Here is a 21,570-nt window from a genome sequence, read left to right on the forward strand (position 1 = left end):
ATGAGATAGGGTATTTTCTATTCAATTAGATGTCACACCACATATCACTGTTCATTTCTGATTGTTTTTCACAAAATCAAACATTGCTGCATTGTACATCTACTTGTAAATGGTGAAAAACAATCCAAATAAATGTGATCTCACTGAGACTAGGATTTACCATGTTTGAAATCCTAATACTTTACCTCTCCTTGATATATTTTCTCACTTCACTCAAGTCTGAGATGACTACCTCACAGTTTTTAAAGGTATGACCTTGCACAATTTATTCAGTACAAATTAACTTGCTCTCATATGCCCAAATCACAGTACATCTTTTCAGGTTAAAGGTCATTTACAATAAACTTTGAACATTTTTATAATCAGGAATAGTAAATAATAAATGTAATTACCAGACAATTATTGCCCGAAGGCATTGTTGTTATTACAGACCCAGTGGTGATAGACTCTTTCAAATGTAAGACTGCAAGAAACTGCAGTTGTGAACACAGCCCAGTCTATCACAAAAACCAGCCTCTCCTCCATTGACTCTGTCCACATTTCCTGCTGCCTCAGGAAAGCAGCCAACATAATCAAAGACCCCTCCCACCCCAGTCATTCTCTCTTCTCCCCCCTCCCATTGGGCAGAAGATACAAAACTTTGAAAACACCTACCACCAGGCTCAAGGAATGCTTCTATCCCGCTGTAATTAGACTATTGAACGGTCCCCTAGTCTGATAAAATGGCTTCACAGTCTACCTCGTTACGGCCTTGCACCTTATCTGTAACTGTAACACTATAACTGCATTCTGTTATTGTCTTTCTTTTTGTACTGCCGCGATGTACTTATGTTTGGAATGATCTGTCTGGATAGCATGCAAAACAAATCTTTTCACTGTATCTCGGTACATGTGACAATAGTAAACCAATTACCAATGTATTGAGAATTTTATAATTTCCAGAGTTTCCCTCTTTACCTACATGAAAATGACATCAAACCACTTTTGATTATAATGCATGGTGTTAAAATTTAATAATGTTACCTCTGACCTACTCAGAAGTTTGATATAATTTAGCAATTAAACATTAATCACATCACCAGACATGGTAAACCATGATACTACTGTTAATTACATCTATTCTAAGCTTTTGCCACATCAGTTCATGGAGGGTTAACACCTTCCACATTTAACATTTGTGACTTAATTTTCAAGCATATCTGTAATTGTCTTTTAGATGTCAACCAATGTGTACTTTATTAATGAAAAACTTAATTTTAATCAGACAGCATTCTTTTGTGTTAAATAAAACAACCTGCAATTTGAGCAATGAGGGAAAAAGAAATCTATTATGCATTTAGCACATTTGGTTCAGCTTCTTACAAATGTAATTAGAGTGTGACACAGTAATTACATAGAGTTGGTCACTGATTCATTCAACTGAATGCTTTTTAGATTGGAGCCAGAACTACAGAGTAAATGCTGACATAAATAAAAAGAGATGATTTAGTTTTGTATATATAAAAAGCACAATTCATCAAAGTTGTACCGAGGACACATAGTACAGCTACAAAGGTAAGCACCATTTAAAAATTGCATTTTCTTACTATCTTTTTTGCTCTTATACTTTTTGACTATCGAGCATGAAAGACATGTTGCAACGTGTGTTAAAGAGTAATAAACATGTAACTAATTCAAAGGTTAAAAGATGTGTCATCATGTGACATTTACTCAAATGACTGATCCAAGAAAATATATTAGGGAAATCGGATCAAAGATCTCAGCTCACATGCTTACACTGTAAATGTAAAAGTCTCACAGAGATTCTAACTGTTTGGTGCATGCATCCATATCAATGACCAATATGTTGTTCTTTATTTATGAGACTACAATAATTTAAAATAAATTGTTTATATTTTATTAGTAGATACAAGCTTAATGTCACACAAAAGTTACAAATGCATATGGGTAAGGAATGTATACAAGTAAGTTTAAATGTAATGAAATAACATTAACTGATATTTGATAAACTGATGCTATCTTCAAATTCTTTGCTTTTGTCTTTCATGTACAGCTAGATTATATTACCAACTTTAATTTACTATTTCTTCATTATGGGATACAAATATCCAAACATAATGTTTTTAGTACCTCAATTGTTTGATTATACATTATTAGTTACAGTGTAGAACTTCTATGAAAAAAATTCAAAGCAGTAAAAATGTGTAATTAATACATACTGGATTTCAACAATTTGTTTTGCAAAACTGATGCTGATTTTCAGGAAAGCTGAGATATAAACATTATATTATATTGAATAAATGTACATTGTTAGTAATTTTAAGAGTAAAGAACGTTACGTGTGACTCTCAGTCAGAATGAACAATAATTTCATAATCCCTCTTTCAGTTATAAATCTATGGGATGTGGGGTGTGTGAGATTCATAGTTTCCTCAGCTTCATATATTGATCTCTCTCTTAAATGAGGAATTATCTAGCCCTGGTTTGAGTTTTGAACAAATTGACTCCCCAAGTAGTGGTTTAGTTATGAAATGCCATTAACAACAAATGTTGGTGAAGAATAAAACAGGCCTTTCGCAGTCTTTGTACTTTTCATTCATTCATTTCAATTAAAATACAAAATTCAGGCAGTAGGCCCATAATTTCCTGCCCAGAGCTTGCTGTAGACATGATATCTGGTGTGTTAATGCTACGTGAGTAGACCTGTAGACGATATAACAAGCACACTTCCATCCCATTGAGGAACATGGCCAAACTACTGTAATAGTATTGAACACTGTTATTTTTGGGTTGACAAAACTATTAATTAAGTCAAGTGTTAAAGCTTTCAGAATCTAAACAAACCTCTTTGTGCTATTGAGAAGCCAGACTGGTGTTACAGGAAGGCCCGAAAGAGAACCTAGAAACTGTCAATACCTCAATGCAAATCCAGTAAAAGATGTTTAATTATTGCCTTATGCTCATGAGATTCTACCTTATGCCATACTATGATTCACATGGTTCAGGGTACTTGTGTTTTTATTGAAGGTTGCATTTCATCTATTTCTAGGGGGTTGTATTTTCTTCTGTAGTAAATGCGTGATAGCATAGTTATAATAAACATCTCCATTATGAGAAGCTGCTGGTTCATATCTGAAAAAGACAGAAGTATATTTTGTTAGTTGAGACACTTAGATTTTAAGAAAATGTCCCTACGAAATGCAGTAGAGGATACTGAGGCCACTGATAACAATATTTAAGGATAACTTTATGGGTCTCCATCCCAAGCATGGAAGATTGCCCACTGCAACTGCTGGTTGGAGAATTTTCTGCTATTTTATAGTCCTATCTCTGACCTGAGCTAAAGCTATAAAGGACCTGTGCAAAAAACAGGGGCTTAGGAAATACCATCTATTTCTGAAGAACATATTTTTGTTTGTACCAAAATGAACTATTTTGGAACATAGGAATGTATAGAACAGAAAAGATTATTACAGTTCATCTGGCTGGTATCAAGTAATCTTGCATGCTCTTTCCTCAACCAGGTAGTAAAGAAATTCTGTTCTTCAGTATTTTCACCCATCAGTAATGTTCTTTGACTCGAAGGAATGTGGTATATTTTTGTTTAGTAGAGCTAATGGTAAATCCAGTGTGTCGTAAGCCTACCTTTTCCGGTTTTGCAGCATAATGTTCAGGTATTCAGATTGATATTCAATGGTATAATGTTTTTGGAAATTTATAGTTATTATAGATTAAAATTAAAATAGTAGATAAACAACATACATCCTGCTCTGGCTGTTGGTGAAAGTGGAGGTGCACAGGCGATGCCTCCTGACAATGCTGTTATGTTGAGAATGGCAGCTTGGAGCTGAGTAAGAATGAATGAAATCTGTTGAAGAAAAAAACAGAAAATTAAAATCAACAAGTATAACCTAAATGATAAGAATTGGACTCATATGGTAATAATAAAATTTTATAATTTCTTTAAGTTGACTTATTGACTTCTGAGGCTGACCAGTCAAATTAATTCCAATTACCCAGTTTGGTAGTATCCACACGATAAACGAAGGCAGCCCCTCTTATTATTGAGGAAAAGGTTTGACTGTTCTCCGACTTAAACAGCTCAAACAATCAGTGCTGGAATACATCACCAAGGAAATGAAACCACGCACAGTTCTTTTTCAAGAAACGCAGCAGGATAAGAGTTCTAATAAAGGATCATTGACTTGAATTGTTTACTCTGTTTCTATCTCCACAGGTTGCTGCCTGACCTGCTGAGTATTTCCAGCACTTTTTGTTTTTTTTATTTCAGATTTACAGCGTCAGTAGTTTTTTTGATTATTTTTTGCAGAATATGAAGCATTCAGGCAAAAGCTTTCAGGTTTTATAGACTATTCACAATCCTCATTAGAACTGACCAATCATATTCTAATTAGTAGTATAACTCCACCCAGGGTACAACAAGATGGAATGCTGTCCATTTACTCATTGGGAATGTACACAAGCCATTACATATTGCATTGTCAGTCACATCTGTACCTTTCAAAATCCAGATAACTGGGTGATTCAGTTGATAATATCAATACCAAGTTGTAGAATACACTACTAAGAACAGCAATGGTGGTATTTTTTTGTCTTTGGGCAAACCTTAACACTATTACTCTTAGACATTGAGTGAGAAAATCCAAATAATTTCCACTCTGGATGCCAGAACACTTAGACAAACTTCGATCTTCTCCAATGGAAGGACTGCTCAAGCAAAACACAAGTAGGGAAAACACTTGACAAGTTTCCACCTCTAAGCACAAAGCATCAATTATCCACTTTGAAAATATGATTTTTTTGCCCAGATCTCTCCAGAATGCAACATTGAGAAGGATTTGCAGAAATACCAGAGGATAACCTTGAGAGAGAGAGTAAAAAAAGAAAACAACATTGATGAAGACCACATTACATTTATAAACCACTTAATTGTAACAGCTAAAATCTGTGTATCAAGTGGGTACAGAAGCCTCTATGTTCCATGTTGAGACAAGTACTGCATATGCTCTTTAACATCATCAAGCAATGAGACAATACTGCAACTGTAAAAAACCTCAGAAAAGCTGGCCACAACCTTGAACACATTGACAAGGAGAGATGCTTATTGCAGTAGAAGCATTGGATATGATTCTAATCAAGTAGACAAGTATAGTGCACCATTAACTGCCTTACAGGTTAAGCTGCAACAAAAAAAATTGCACCTGTGTCAGCAAACTCCATGGCAAAAAAACTGTGCAGTAACAACAAACAGAGCAAAGGCATAAAGCAATATATTGAACTAATCGAACAGCTAATCCAAGAACAATTTAAATCACCTACAGTCAACCACAGTTTAAACAATTCTTTTTCTGGCAATGAGTTTGACGTGGCTCATAAAGTGATCAAGTCTGGCAAAGCTACCAGACCAAATAACTTATTCCCATTTTGTTACCAATCCTGGTATCATAATTAAAAGTTAGCTATGACAATTCATGCACAATGTCTAGAAACAGCAGGCTCCCAAAAATCTGAAGAAAAGCTTCAGTCATTACCATCCTGAAACCTAACAAATCACTAGAGGATCCCAAAAAAAATGACCCATCTGATTAATTATTGTACATACTGCATGAGCATATACACAGAATAATGCTGAATGGATCAGAAACCAGCACTGAGCCTAGTTCTCAAAAGAGTAAGCTGGATCTGGGAAGAAGTGATGCACCATTGGCATGTTACATGACCCACATGGAGAATAGATTTGAAATGAGGCAGCAAATTGGTCGGTAGTTATAGACCTCACAGCAGCCTATGTCACTGTATAGCCCCATAATCTCAAATATAAATTGTGTTTCATAATATACAATTGCAAATTATATGTTTTCATCATGAACATGACTGTCAGCAGGTCTTTCAGAATTATACCTGATCAAGGGGATAAAAAAAGCAAAGTACAAGCAGAGCACGAACCCAGGTGCCCCGAGGAACAGTCCAAGCACTGGTATTTTTCAAAGTATATACCTCAAACTTTGCATGTTCACTATCTAGGGGTAGCATGAATGTAGATGATAGAAACATAAGAAGTCAAGGGACAGACAATTCAAAAATTATTGCTGACTCCCTTTACAAATGACACTTCCAGATAATCATCAGTAAATCAATATTGTCACTCACCCTTCTGTACAATCGTCAGGTCAATGCCCTTCTTAATATTAGAAGAGGGGAGCAACTCTTCCCCATAACCTTCCCCACCTAACTAGTTGTTACAACAGCTCATTCCCTTATCTATGAATGTCACATGTGACCCATCAGTATTGAACTGTTGGCAGAGGTAGCTATCCTAATATGTCTAGCCAGTATGATGTGGGGTGATGTTCTGAACCAATCACACTTGTCATGGTATTTCCCCCAGCAGAATATTCTCCTCCGCTCCATTCCAGAAGTTGTCATGCTGAGGAGCTTGACTTTGTACTCAACATTGCACCAAGACTCATGAAAGGTTTCACAGCTTACATGCATACAGATGCACTACCTGTATTCAAACCAAGCAACATAAAATAATGGATGTTAACACTTGTGGCAATGAAGTCACAAAGTAATGTAAGACACATACACTGTCAACTGATACATACAAACATACAAATTAGGAGCAGGAGTAGGCCCCTTGGCCCCTGGAGCCTGCTCCACCATTGACTAAGTTCAGATGCGACCTCCTTGAAACTTCAACTGCACATTCCCAAATACCATGGTTATATTTCACCCTCTTGCTTATTGAGAACTTATTTCCCTCTGCTTTAAAAAGATACGAAGACTCTGCTTCCACTACCACCCAAGGAAGACTCACAACACCCCGAAAGGAAAAACATTGCCTCATCTTTGTCATAAATGGATTACCTAGTTCAAGACTCTCCCACAAGAGGATATATCCTCTTCACGTCTGTCAAGACCTCTCAGGATTTTATATAGTTCAATCAAGTACTCTTCTAAACTCCAGTGGATACAAGCCTAACCTGTCCAACTTTCTGTCTTATGAGAACCTGCTCCTTGGCTGATTTGGTTATAACTTCAGCTCTGCGTTCTCACCTACTCTGGTAACCTTTCACTCCCTTTCTTATTAATGATCTATCTACCTCTGCCTTAAAAATATACAAAGATTCTGCTTCCACTGCCCTTTGAGGAAGAGTTCCAATGATTCACAGCCCTCTGAGATTAAAAATGTTCACCCGTCTTAAATAGGCGATCTTTTTTTGTTAAACAGAGCTTCTTAGTTCTAGGTTCTCCCACAGAGCAAACATCCTCTCCACATCCACCCTGTCAAGACACCTCAAGTTCAATTAAGTCATCTAAACTCCAGATACAGGCCGAGCCTATCCAACCTTTCCTCATAAGACAACCCAAGCATTCCAAGTGTCAGTCCAGTAAACCTGCTCTCAACTGCTTCTAATCCTTCCTTAAATAAGGAGATCAAAACTGTAGTCAGTACCCTACTCTCAGCAATGCTCCATATAACTAAAGCATACCCTCCCTACTTTTGTTTTTGATTTCCTTGACAATTTCCCGAGCAATGAACAATAACTCAAGTCATGAGCAGGAGGAGGCCTAAGTGACTTAAAAGTCACAAAGGATTTGTAAATGAAATTCATCATGTCCAAGTGAATTTTGTGTCTGCCAAGGCTAAAGTTTTTATAAATGTCCTTGTGTGTACAGAGTCTGCACATTGGGTGATAACACTAGATAATGGCTCCTTTATTTGGAAGTTGCTATCAGATAACATATGAAAGGAGATGAAACTGACTCTGACAAATGCAGGATGATTTCTACAACATTTTTTGTTAGAATGTCATGCAGATACAAGAGACTTGGCTCAATCCCATAGATAGTTTCAGCATCTGTCATTAAGGAGTACACACTACCCAATATGATAGCTTAAACTATGATGCAATAGATTTGCCTTGTGATCCAAGTTGTAATATTAATATTTGTCCTCATTAGTGCATTTCCAATTTTTCAAAAGATAGACAAGCATTTGATGAGTTGAAACCAGATATGAATTGTTAGGTTCCTTCAACTCACAGATGACAAGTCAAGGAAATCATAATCAAGTGAGATTCTGTTTAACACAATCTTACCAGTACTTTTCTCCTCACAAAGAATCTGTCTAATTTCATGAAACATGAAAACAGTGTGCAAAAGATTCTGTGGATGTGTAAAAAGGAAAAGATTAGCAAAGTTTGTTGAAGGATGAAGACATAAGAGGCTACAGATGCTGGAATTTAGAACAAAAAAAGCAGAATGCTGGAAGAACTCAGCAGGCCAAGCAGCACCTGTGGGGGAATAAAGATCTAAATTGGCTTTTCGGGTCGAGATCCTGCATCAGTACTAAGAGGGAACAGGAAAGTATGCCAGTGTACAAGGTTTGTGGTCTGGAACACCAGGAATGTCGGTAGGTTTGCAGTTGGAGCTGGGGTCTGGAGTTTTTGTACATTTCCTGCTCCCTTTAATCTCACCAGGTTCACTGGAAAATTTATTATACTACTGTGTAACATGTAAAAAAAAATTGAATTAGAAGTATGTTTGGTTTTAGTAGGAGTAACATTGTGTAGTCCAGAAACTTTGCTAGTCTGATTAAACAGCAAGGCATAGAAGGATACGGTCCTCATGTGGGCAAATGGGATGAGTGTAGATGGGTGAAAAGGTTGGCATGGATGTAGTGAGCCAAAGGGGCCATTTCTGTGCTGTACAACACCATGACTTTGTGACTCCATGATCTTGGCACTAACAAAGGATGCTGGAATATTGGAGCTTTACTGTAGTCCGAATGAATGGATCATTTCAGAGTTGGAAGGCTGTGACTTAATGTAGTGATGCAAGGCTCGGTGCTGGGGCCCCAGCTGTAAACAATCTATAGCAAGGATGTGAATAAAGGGTTTGTACATAATATATCCAAGTTTGTTGAGTGATGGTTTGTTGTGAGGAGCTTACAGAGAGGCCTCACGTGGATGAAAGGCAGACTTAGTGAATGGGCAATGTCACAGCAGATGGAATATAACGTGGCAAAGTGTGAGGTCATCCACTTCGGTGAACAAAATGTGAAAATGGCATTTTTCAAATGAAGGATCGAAAGGAGTTAGTATTCAGAGGAATCTGGATGTCCTTGTACATAAATCACTGGAAGTTAATGCACAAGTACAGCAAGCCATTAGGAAGGCATACAGTATGTTGGCCTTTGATGCAAGAGCTTTTGAGTTCATAAGTAAAGGTGTCTTACTGAAATTATGCAGCACCCTGTGAAGAGTGCACCTCGAATACAGAGCACAGATTTGGTCTCCCTCCCGAAAGAAGTACCTACTTGTGACAGGAGTGCAACAAAGGTTCACCAGATTGATTAAAAGGACAGGGTTATTGACCTATGAGGTGAAGTTAAGCAGACTTGGGCTTACACTCTTTGACTTTACAAGAATGAAAGGTGATCTCATTGAAACATACAAAATTCTTGCAGGCCTTAACCAGTTAGATGCTGCACTGTCATAAACCTATTTCCTCAGTATATTCAAGACAGAGATTGACAAGATTATGTACATAAAGAAAATCAAGGGAAATGAAATTAGAACAGGGTAGTTATGCTGCGGTGGAAGATCAGTCTTGATCATTCGATGATTGAGCAGGCGAGGGGTCAAATGGCCTTATCCTGTTTCTATTTCTTTTGTTCTTATATATTCTCTCTTATTTTACCATTGTCTCTCTTTTCAGATTATAACGGATTACAAAAACAATCACGAAGAAGGCACACCAGCGGCTCTACTTCGTTACGAGTTTGAGGAGATTTGTTATGTCACCAAAGGCCTTTGCAAATTTCTACAGCTGTATGATGGAGAGCATCCTGACTGGTTGCACCACCGCCTGGTATGGAGGCTCCAATGTGCAGGATTGAAAGAGGCTACAGAGGGTTGTAGACTCAGTCAGCTCCATCACGGGCACAACCCCCTCCACCATCGACGACATCTTCAAGAGGCAGTACCTCAAGAAGGCAGCTTCCATCAGAAAGGACCCTCTCCATCCGGGTCATGCTCTCTTTGCATTACTACCATCAGGGAGGAGGTACAGGAACAGTGATCATAAACCTGATTCTGATCCTCCATTTCAGCATTCAGCTCCAGATTTTTTTTTTGGTAGCCTTTGTTCCTTTTTTTCTACAGTCACAGCCGGAGAGAGGGTAGGCTTACTGACTCCAGCTGGAGACATGCCAAGAAATTTCAGTACATAACAACTGACTGCATTAGCATCTATTTTCAAAGAAGGAACATTCTTGGCCACCTGTATAGCCTTAAGGCTGCCTTACAAAATCCAGTAAATTTTAAGAGATGATGTGTTCCTTGTACTTCCAGCTCCCCAGTTAGGACTGATGATTTCATCATCAAAGTAACAAAAGAAACTCCCTGGATTTTTATCCCATAGGATTGTGGAAAAGAACATAGAAGTGTAAGATTTTCCTCTTGATCAATGTGAATAATTCAAGTACACGTTCAGGTCAAGAACTTATGGTTATCTAAAAAATGAAATAATTTGCAATAACACTGCCTAACGGTGTGCTATCTTCCTCCTTTAGAAGCACATGATAGAACGTGTTCACTAGCCTATATAACCACTAGTGAAATTGTCTCTTGGTTTAAATAGTAATTGGTAACCCTTTGATATGCCAATCCAGTCAGATCACACAAGATAAATAATATCAGCTCAGAAGAATCAATTTGACAAACTTATTTTATACAAGCTTTTAAAATGTTACTATCCTTTGACTTTTACTTTCTTCAGTGGTCCCATATATTTTACGTTCAGTGACATTCAAGTTATGTTGTTAACTAACATTTGTTCTTATTTTTTAAGAAATGAAACGCAAACAATATGGTTACTTAAAAACCCTGCATAGAGTCCATTCATACCTGATAAAGGGTGAATTTAGGGATTATCTTCTGATTTTTAAGTTCCCCTTTGACTTTGTTAAAAACGATTCCAATTGGCCACAATGCAATTATTGTGGAGACGCCGAGGGAAGTGTTAATCCATATCGCAGGTCCACTAGGTGTAAGCTGGAAAATAATAGAATATATGCTGTTATGTTTATTAAAAATATTTCCATCTATTGTGAGTTCTATATCATAAATTAAATTACCTTTACATTGCATTTAATCAGAGTAAAAGGGGAAGTGCAGCTTTGACGAATGATCTGGCAACATTAGTTCAAATCCCATCAAGGCACTAGGAAAATTAAGTTCAGATAACTTAATAAAGTTTGGAATGAAAAAAGATAATTTTAGTGATGGTGGTCTTAAACTACCAGATATTTTTGTAAAACTCATTTGGTTTACTTATATCTTTTGGACAAGTGAATGTGTCATCCTTACCTCTTCTAAATATGACTCTAGACCTGCTGTAATCTGGTTAGCTCTTAAATGTCTTCTTAAATAACCTAGAAAACCACCTCATTCAGGGTCAATTTGTTCAATGAAAGGGCATATCACCCCAGGGGGCAACATGAGTGGCAATGGTGCTATGTAAAAAATATGGGTTAACTCTACTGAATGTATTGATCAAATGACACTAGAAATGTAAGGAGTTTTGCAATGTTTATTCTTTTGTATATATTTTTATTACGAATAAAGTTTATTTTTGGTAAGGGAAATTTGGGATGCACAATAAACATTGGCCTTGTGAGAGACATCAACATTTCATGAAAGAGAGCTTTCCTCCAGCTTCCTTACAAGGTTATAGCTGGCTTTCACTTGCCAGTTACTAATTCAGTTTGTGTGGAGTCAAGTGTCTGTGTGGATATTCCTGGTAATCATGGGACAAAATTCTAAGATGGGTGCAGTGTTCACAGTTCTAAGCCAAGTATTCAGTAAACACATTTTCTTGTTCAGATCACTTCATACAGCTGCACATTTAATGTGTTTATTCTCACTGAACTGTACAGTTCAGAAATTATGTTGTCAAGTTTTAAGAAATAATTTCAGGATTAACTGAGAAAAGTAATCTTTATAAATTGTGTTACTTAATCATCAGACCATATATGTAGGGTAATTTCCATCCTGTTGCTTGAAATATGTCAATAAATTAGCAATTTCTTTGTAACTGAGGAGCTAACTGGATAGTGAAACTATTACATACATCATCAAGACTAAAGGTCCCATTCACCCAAAGGACCAATGTGAAGATCATCAGAACTGGACGTAAGAAAGCCAGCTGAAATGTTCCCAATTTCAGCATGAACATCAGGCGCCTAAAAACAAAGAAGCAGATATTAATCACATTTCCACATCTAAAAATGGCAAAAATAAAAAATCTAAAAATAAAACATTAGTTTTGTTTCTATTTACATATTAATGTTAAGGGACAATTGGACACACTGAGAAATGCCTTGGAATGTTTATGTTGCTAATGGGGCAGATCTTTTGCTGACCCCAAGGTCAGTTGCTGCCTGACCTTGCACCATGCTGCCTCTTCCAATATAGTCACAGGCACAGGCTTCCGCTGGGAGGCTCACTACCAGATCACTGGTGTGGCTGAATGCTGTCAATGGTCTCTCCTGCCATAAGTGGCTGACTGTGCCCTGGAAAAGTCTTGATAGCTGGTGAGATCCCACACCAGTCACACCTGATGTCAAAGCTCTCACTGAAAGCGAATGCCTGTGATGCCACTGACATTCACAAATATTCCAAAACATCTGGGAAGTATTAAAAGTATCAAACTATTATTTAAAAAATATATTAAGGACAAACTGGTAGTATATTTATACATTAACTTTGGCATATATGGAGTTTGGATTTTGAAGCTCAAATGATATTAACTTATCTCTTCTGCAGAGTCTGTTGTAATGTGAAAATCAGTAGACAAATATCCTATTATTTAAATTCACTTGAACAATTAACACTTTGGTTGGATGTCAAATGCTGTCTAAACTCTCAGAGCTCTACCTCAACCTGAGCAAGTGCTTACAAGAAAGATTGTAGGAATAGGGGTAAAATTGTAGTTTTGAGAGAAAATTTCACAATGCATTTTTAAAATTAGCAAAAAGATCACAATGGTGTCCATCCACCCATATTTGTTATTAATTTTATTGAACAGGTACATTCGCAATGTACATATTATTATTCAGAATATTTGACCTATGTTGAATATTTCTAAAATGATATAGTATAGGACTTGGCATTTTTGGATGACTTTTTCTGGCAATATTGGAGAATGGAACTAAAAACTCTATCAGCTAAAAAAACTGTGAAGAGCAAAGACTCCAATAGCAAATCTTTAATATGTCTCAACCCCACAAACATGGAGAACTTATTACGCATCAATGCAACACTTGTATCTTACTCCACCAGTGTCACAAATGCTGAAGCCAGGTCAATCGAAAATTTCAAACTTGGATTTGATATGTTTCTGTTAGGTGAGAGTATTATGGAATATGAAATAAAAGCAGGGAAGGAGGTAATTACCTCAAAATATGTAGATTAGCCATGATCTAACTTAATAGTAGAGCTGGCTTTTTCTATTCTAGTATTGAATTATAAGATGTGTTTGTGTGAAACTTGAAAGGACGAAGTTGATGTCACATAAACACATTTCAAGCGGAACTAAACAATCCAACCCACCATGATGGAATGCTGGAGGCAAAAATCTGATTCCATCATTGTGGGGTGGATTATTGCCCAGATTCCAAACTAAGCTGAACAAACATCTGCAGCTCAGCGTTATAAACTCTGGCTTCAATAACTCAGAATATACTGTGTGATTCTGTAAAGGGAATAATAACAGGCCATAGTCTAAGAGCATCACCCTCAATGAAGTCTAAAAACTTACCTTGAAATTTTTCCAAAAGGCAAGCATAGGCAGCAGCAACAACAAGGCCCTGTACTAATCTTCACAGGAGTATTTTCAAAATGTTTCAGGAATGCTTCATCACCTCCAAATTCTTGTATCATCATCCGCTGGAACTTATGGATAACAATTGCAAAGTATCTATCCATACAATAACAAAATAAACCAAGAAATTTATCCTCCAAAATACTCTTCATTTAAATGGCCTTGTAGCCTATATACTTGTTGCACAATCATGAAAACTGCACAATGTACTGCATTTAACACAGACTTAAATTTCCATGGAGGTTTACCAATTGCTTTGGGCATTTCTCCACTCAAGATAATTCTGAAGTCAGGTTCTATCATGTTCCTAAGATTTCTAGTCAAAGAAAACTTGGTAGCTAATATTGCAAAACTTCTAACATCTGTGTTTTTGTGATCAGTTATACGGGAGAGTGAACACTTTGGAAGGCTTATCCCCTTGAATTATATGGTAGCACTAGTTCTAATATTAATTAAGAGAAGAAATGCTTCAGTAGGAATACAAAACTTCCTTTTCAAGAGAAGTCAGACATAATTTGTGCTATTGAAACAAAGCAACTTAGCAAGCATAACAGTGAGTGCACATAAGGTGATGTGCTGCATTTGTATTTTCTGCACAACCTTGAGCTGTCAACCTCACTCATTCTACTGTCAGGTCATGGTAAGCAGAAACTAAATATTGCCATAGGTAAGCAAGAGAGGAAATTGGAATGATGTTCATCCCGGACTCACTATCAAGCAACTCTTTGCTGCTTTCCTTATATCTGAGAACAATTGTCTGCTTCACTGGCAGAAGTCCAAGAAAATTTGAGAACTTAATTAAGTATTCTGTTGTGAATACTAGAGATTGACATTGATTCTGACACTTCGGGGATTGTTTCAAATCTAAAAGTCTATGTGTCAATCTGCCCTTAGAAGGAGATTCAGGAAAATAAAATTATGACCTTATCTTCAACCCTCATTCATAGTGAGCACTGCCCTCACAATTGTGAAATTACCCATTTTGTAATCTAATGCCATCAATTTAGACCCTGTACCATTCTATGAAATAAACTGACTATTATGCTGTTCCTCAAAATCAAAACAAAAATCTGAAAAGAAATCATATTATTTCCATTCCCATTTTCACCTTGGATCTTGCCACGGAAAATTGTTCAAAATTTATTGGTAGCTGTCATCTTTAATTCTTTTTTGTTCAGTACCTAAAAATTCTTATCAGAGATTCTAAGGAAACATTCACACCTTCAGTAACCATTCAAGTAATATTTCTGTATAAAAACAAGACCTCTAATTGAAGGGCTCTTTATTTTGTTTGATGAATAGTATATGATTTTGATGGTGTTTCCCAAAATGCAGAATATTAAAATTTAATGTATTCTGAGATCTGAATTAATGACCTTATCTTTAAAATAACTTTTTAATCTAAAATGACAGATTAGATGAATGAAAACCTCAAAAGAAATACATACACTGCTGTTGTCAAATCTGTGATCATTGATGCCAAAGGAACCCACATGCCAATACAAGATGTGGATGCTATCACCTAAAACAAAAATATAAGAACTATTATGTTTAAATATATTAAAAGTTATCGCTTGATTAGTATTGAAAAAAGGATTTCCATATAACCTGCGTAAAAATACACTGTTTTTCTACACTGATGACTACAAAATGACTAATGGAATGCAAGCCTAATTTCTACAAGATAACTAATGGAATGTAAGCCTAATTGATTTGGAGTGTTTATTCCCATTTTAAGTAATGAGCAGGTTGATTCCTGGTTCAGCAGATTGGTTCCTGAGACATGGATTTGTTAAGCAGTCTAGCAGAATGAGAGGTGATTCTTTGAAACATAGCAAACTCATTGAAGGGTTAACAAGGTAGCTGCAAGGAATTTGATTCCCCTGACCTGGGTGTCCAGAATCAGAGGTCATGGTCTCAATATCAGAGGTCAGCCCTTCAGTACGCACGTGAGGAGAAATTCCTCCACCAAGAGAACAGAATCTTCATAATTCTCAACCCTCATGGGCTGCAGAGGCTCAGTCACTGAGTTTATTGATCCAGAAATACAGACCAAATGAAAGAAAATGATGCTAAGATAAAAGATTAACCTTGATCTTATTGAATGAGAGAGCAGGCATGTGGGACCGTTTCAATTATTCCTGCTTCCATTTTTATGAGTTGTATAAATTTTAATCATGTTCAGAATTTACTTATGTTTGCACTGTTATCTTAAGTACAACTTTGGGCACTCTTGTGAAGGACCATGAAATGAGAAGGTCCTGAAATTAAACCAAGGAAAAGTAAATGCAAACATTTAAGGCACTCATTTCATTTATTTTAATCTGCTTAAAGTAAATGTTTTAACACTGTGCTAAAAAGGGGTTGGAAGTGGGAGACTGGTGGGTGCAGTGTTGGGAAGGTTAGAGAAGAAAGGGAGGAATTTTGCACAAACACATTGGGCCAAATCATTCTTGATATAGATGAGCACTTAAATAGCCAAGGCATAGAGGGATATGGACCAAGTACTGGTAAATGGGATTAGTATAGGAGGGCTCCTGATAGTTAGCATGGATCTGGTGGGCCAAAGGGCCTTTTTCTGTACTGTATTACTCTATGACTATCTAACCAGCCACCAGCACAAGCCCATAGCCCCACAGTTTAAAATATATGTGCATTTAAAAGCACATTAATTGAAAAATATAATATTAAATAAAGCAAAGTTAAAAAAACTAGCTGCACCTACCCCAGTCAAATGGATTGGGCAGCTCTATATACACTAGCTATGGATGGCGTAAGGATGAGGGGCAAATAAGAAGATCCAGCCCCTCAGCACCAGAATTATGGAATGTCCTTGGGCTCAATGCCATTCAGGGGCAGAGCGAGATGTTAGATGCACCCTGTCCTCACTTCCATTGTGTCCCTTACTTGCATGCTGCAGGGAATAGTGATGAGAGTCCGGAAGTTGCTGTCACACGTACTACAGATAGCCGGCAGTTCTCCACCAAATCACTGGCTGGCCACCACCACAATCCAACTGATTAAAACCCACTAGTCCTCAGCTCTATTAAAATAGAATCCCAAGTTGTGCTCATACAATTTATACAGGAAGGTTTCTCACTTTGAAAAACCTTGGATGAAATGTATTAAGGCAAAATAGGGAAGGAAGATTATTGAAAATTTATGATGAATTGAAGGCATTTGCTGAAAAAAATTGAAATTCCCAGCTGGATGTTGTAAAGATACTTACCGGTGCAGCCCCGCTGACCCACATAATAGTTGCTCTCCTGTTTGTAGACGGGACTTTCCTCAACAGGTAGATAACTTCCTCAAAATACACAAGATTTGCAATTACAGCCATTAGAGTGAGAACACTGTATAGAATGACAGCAGGCAAATTCAGATCTGTTGGGGGGAAAGCATTAGTTACTTGAAATGAGCTGTCTCCATTGATAATCCATGTACAATCTTCAGTTTTCATATTTGTTCTTATGATGAGCAGATGCAAAACATTGGTTCCAAAATTAAAGTGCTGTTGAAGTGGAGTGGGTGGTCATATTTCACTTATTAAGATTATAACAATAATGTAAAATGTCTTATCTACCTGAAATGCAGCATATTGACCAGGAAATGGAACCAGAGTTTGTTAATTTCCTCCCTTGCCAATGAGTAATTACAGCTAATTATACGCACGGTAGATTTCTAAAGTCGATTCAGTAATTGTATGACATTCTTCCCCAGAAGTGATATTTATTTCCTAAAACTCAACAGAAAACAGGAATTTTTGGCTTCCATTTCCAGGGCAAGGGAGACAGGGCAGAAACCCCAAATATTACAACTTAATTCCTAAATGCCACTAACTGGGTTGCACAAGTCTAGTTTCACTGGATTGGCAGCTTATAGCACTAGTTTTCCAAATGTTTTCATCAAGTTTTTTTTAAACAAGTAAATGACAGGCATGAAGTTGTTTTTTTGGAACAACGTGTAGATAGGGTTACATGAAGTAAGACTGAAAGAGGTTTGTGTGGAGCATAAATACTGGCAAGAGCCAATTGGGCAAAATAGACTGTTGTTAATTATCATTTTCTCATAAGAAAAACATGTTTAATTATTACTGAGAGGAATTATAATGATTTTTTTTTAGTTCAATTAAGTATTCATAGTTTTACACCATAGAAGAAGGCCTGTTATATTATTGGGTCAGCACCGGCTCCTTCAAAGAGTTATTCCTATAATCCTATTTTGCAATATAAATTAATTTTTTCATTTATTTTTCCATTTCATTTTTTAAAAGCTAAGGACACGTTGTCCACTTTATGAAATTGCATTCAACAATCTAACAATTGTTTGTGTGAGGAAAAAAATTTCCTCAATATCAAATAATGACAGTGAGATTAAGAAATACTGCAACATAATCTAAGCATTCATTTTACTCAGCCAACTAACCTCTGAAAATTAACTTCATGCTTCTGAGAAGACAATCTGAGTTTAAAGAAATACTCCTTAATGATCCTCAACAACATATAGTCTTGGGGATGTCTTAATGTCAAGTACTTCTGAGGAATAAATCATACACCAAATATCATGCAATTACATTAATGTTTAAAGCCAAGTGGATTTATTTTGGCAGGAGCAGATAATTTCAAGAAATAGTTCCACTGGTTAGGAATGTAATAATATCAATGTCTGCCATAATGTCTTAAGGGTATTAAAGGAAATGATTGCAAACTAATGCAAAATACACTGTAAGTGATATGAAAGACAGGTATATAACCACTTGCAGAAATGTCCTGTCAACGGATGTTAAATGGGATGGAGGAAGTTACATTTATTCAATCATCTACTTTTTTCTTCAAAGTGTAAATGTGAGTCTAAATTTCAAGTGGATACTTTTGAGAATCAGTAGTCAAGCATAAGTATACTGATTTGGTATATTTTATAACTATCGAATTAGTATCTTCTAGAACAGAGCAATTAATGTCAAAAGAGAGGCATGGCGTGAGGTGGGGAAAGAAGTGAACAGGGTGGTCTGGCTATTTGGGAAGTCAAGAGATTTCCAGACTGCTTATGAAGTATTTTTCCAGTGCTATGTTATTGCCTCCCCCTCATTTTCTCATGAAAATCCTACACCGCTTAAAGCCAGAGTGTCCCTGAAGCTAGACAGATCTAGTTTTATTTGTGGATATACTGTATAGTTTTTCCACTGTAGAAAAATGAAATAGCCACAATTTCCTTGGTAACTGTTCAACATAGTCTGTAAATGTTGTTGTGTTTAGAAACTTTATTTTTGAGTGATTCTCTAAGGCTTTATTCCCAAGTATTTAACAGTTAGGAAAAACTAAGGAAAAAATTCTATATTGTCACCACACAACAATAATCACTCCACTTCATCTAAATCATTCACTGATGGAAGTACATTGAATCATACAAATACCACAAAAGCTCAAATCTGTTATTCTTCCTTCCTCATGAAAAAGACATCTCTCTTCTGTTAAATTAAATGACAACCCCATTTTTTTTGCAATGTTTTCCAATCACTGGTAACATTTGTGCAACAATGAGGTCATAGTGCAGTTGAAATGTGTTTATTAATTATGAAGCCTGTCAAAATGGGTTTATTTTACAAAACAGCTGAAGCAATGAGCACATCTGAGATTATCTGCATATCTCAGAATTGTGAGGTTGGGGGAAAAAGCAGATCCAACCTGCACTGAAATACTTATTTGCAAATAACTTTTAAAATATACTTTCATCAGCTGTGTGTATTTTGTTCATTATTTTCAAAACAACATCCACTTTCTGTGATTCTTAGTTTTTTCGCCTAGCCCTTGCTCAGGCAAGGCTGCCAGCCAGTGGGTTGCTCCAGAAGTACTGACTTTTCTGTTTTATTATCCAGCTCTTAGATATTTTCGGGAATCATCGCCAGAAGCAGTACTTTTTCAAAGGTGTGCGACTAATTTTAACATCACTTGCTCGTTCACTTTTAATTCATAATCCACCAGTTCAACAACACTTTGAAACAAAAACAATTTTGAACCTAGAGCAAAAAAGTAGATGCAAGGACTCTGATTGACTCCAAAGTGAAGCACAGCCATGAAGGATAAAACCCCACTCGGTTGTCCTGTTTGAGCAACGTACACTGTAACTACAGTTGGGTGCCAACCGCAACAACAGCGCACTACAGTTGTAAATGCATCCTTAGTATTTGACAGCATCAATAGAGGAATTGTTGGAAATAAGTTATGGAATTGACAATAGAGTTTAGTTAACTCTTGACCTGCTCTATAAGGTGGGCATTACAATTAGCATAGCTGGGATAGATTCAGGGTTAAAACAAAAATAAGTAGTAAAAGATGATCGATATCGAACGCTTCGAGAAATAAAAGACATGGGTATATCTTTACTGTGCGACTGGCTGAGGTTTGTTGCACTGATCTCTGAAAGTTCAGTGTAAGCTGTTTCCTGACTTTCATCACAACAACCGCAGGACTTGTTTCGGGAGGGTTGTGGGGCGCTCCTGTCCGGTCAGAGTGCGGGACCCTTGAGATGTCCCTCACCGGTGGCACAGAACCCGGTCCTCCCATCAGCAGCCGCCCATCCCCGTGCACTGGGGCTCAGCGACTGGAGCGGCTCTGGGCACCTTGATGCCCGTGCAGACCGAAGCCCACAAAGCCGTCGCCCGGGCAGTCCGGGTGCAGCGGACACAAAGACCGTTCTCCCTGCACTGCGCCGACGGGTAGAGCTGAGCTACAGTTTGCATACTCACTCCGTAAAATCTCTGCGGCTACAGGAGGGCTGAAGCCGCAGTAAAACTCCAGGCTCTCGTTTCGGGCGTCAGTCATCTCTCCGGCACACAGACTGCGACTGGACTTTGCTGCTGAGATTCCCGGGATCGGTGCCCCCTCCGCCCGCCTGCCTGACTCCAGCTGCACTGAGCTGGTTGGCTTGAGTCATTTTCCGTTACTCGGCGTCCACGTTCTTTTGCAGATAAGCATCAATTCCTAAAGTTGTAAAGCAATAAGAGAATATAATCCAACCCCTCCTAAAACTGAAATGTCCCAGCAATTAAAAATTGAAAGCAGGGCACCCTCCACATCTCAGAAGTTCAGGTGATCAGAGTGCAATGGCCGGGAGTGCATTGGCCGACATCAAACGTTACCAGGCAACTGCAGCCCTGCCCAACGCATTGACTGGCAGCGAACTCAAAACTAACATCAGCTTGAATGGTTGTTTTTACTTCCTTTCCCGCTCCCACACTGACCTGTCTGCCCTCAGCCTTCTCTGTTGCTACAGAGAGGCCAAATGCAAATTGGAAGGACAACATCTTATATTCCGCTTGGGTAACTTACAACCCAATGGTTATGGGTATTATATTTTCCAATTCCATGTAAGCCACACCCCCGGTGCTCTCCTCCCACACGCACTTACCTGTCTACCTAGTTTTCTTCTCCCTTCATCCCTCCCATTCCTTCCACCTCCCCACCTGGTTCAGGCACGGTAGTGTAGCAGTTAGCACCAGCGACCCAGGTTCAATTCCGGCCGCTGTCTGTAAGGAGTCTGTACGTTCTCCCCGTGTCTGCGTGGGTTTCCTCCGGGTGCTCCGGTTTCCTCCCACATTCCAAAGACGTACGGGTTAGGAAGTTGTGGGCGTGCTACGTTGGCGCCGGAAGCGTGGCG

The 21,570-nt window shown here is 37.7% G+C and overlaps 1 protein-coding gene across 2 annotated transcripts; it reads right to left on the reverse strand.

The window, feature by feature from the left end:
• Nucleotides 1–1,874: 1,874 nt before the first annotated feature.
• Nucleotides 1,875–21,139, reverse strand: slc51a (solute carrier family 51 subunit alpha). 2 transcript variants are annotated; one of them, XM_052014161.1, is made up of 8 exons: nt 20,660–21,137; nt 17,144–17,298; nt 15,363–15,436; nt 13,852–14,010; nt 12,163–12,274; nt 10,938–11,084; nt 3,763–3,868; nt 1,875–3,132 (listed from the first exon to the last, which is right to left on the reverse strand). In XM_052014161.1, exons 1-8 carry the CDS (start codon nt 20,733–20,735, stop codon nt 3,002–3,004), a joined length of 960 nt encoding a protein of 319 aa, XP_051870121.1. In that variant the 5' UTR covers nt 20,736–21,137; the 3' UTR covers nt 1,875–3,001. The 2 variants fall into 2 exon arrangements, with proteins under 2 accessions (XP_051870121.1, XP_051870122.1); XM_052014162.1 differs by lacking the exon at nt 13,852–14,010 and having other exon boundaries at nt 20,660–21,139.
• Nucleotides 21,140–21,570: the final 431 nt, after the last annotated feature.

Source organism: Pristis pectinata, chromosome 4 (genome assembly GCF_009764475.1).
Source record: "Pristis pectinata isolate sPriPec2 chromosome 4, sPriPec2.1.pri, whole genome shotgun sequence".
Classification (NCBI taxonomy): domain Eukaryota; kingdom Metazoa; phylum Chordata; class Chondrichthyes; order Rhinopristiformes; family Pristidae; genus Pristis; species Pristis pectinata.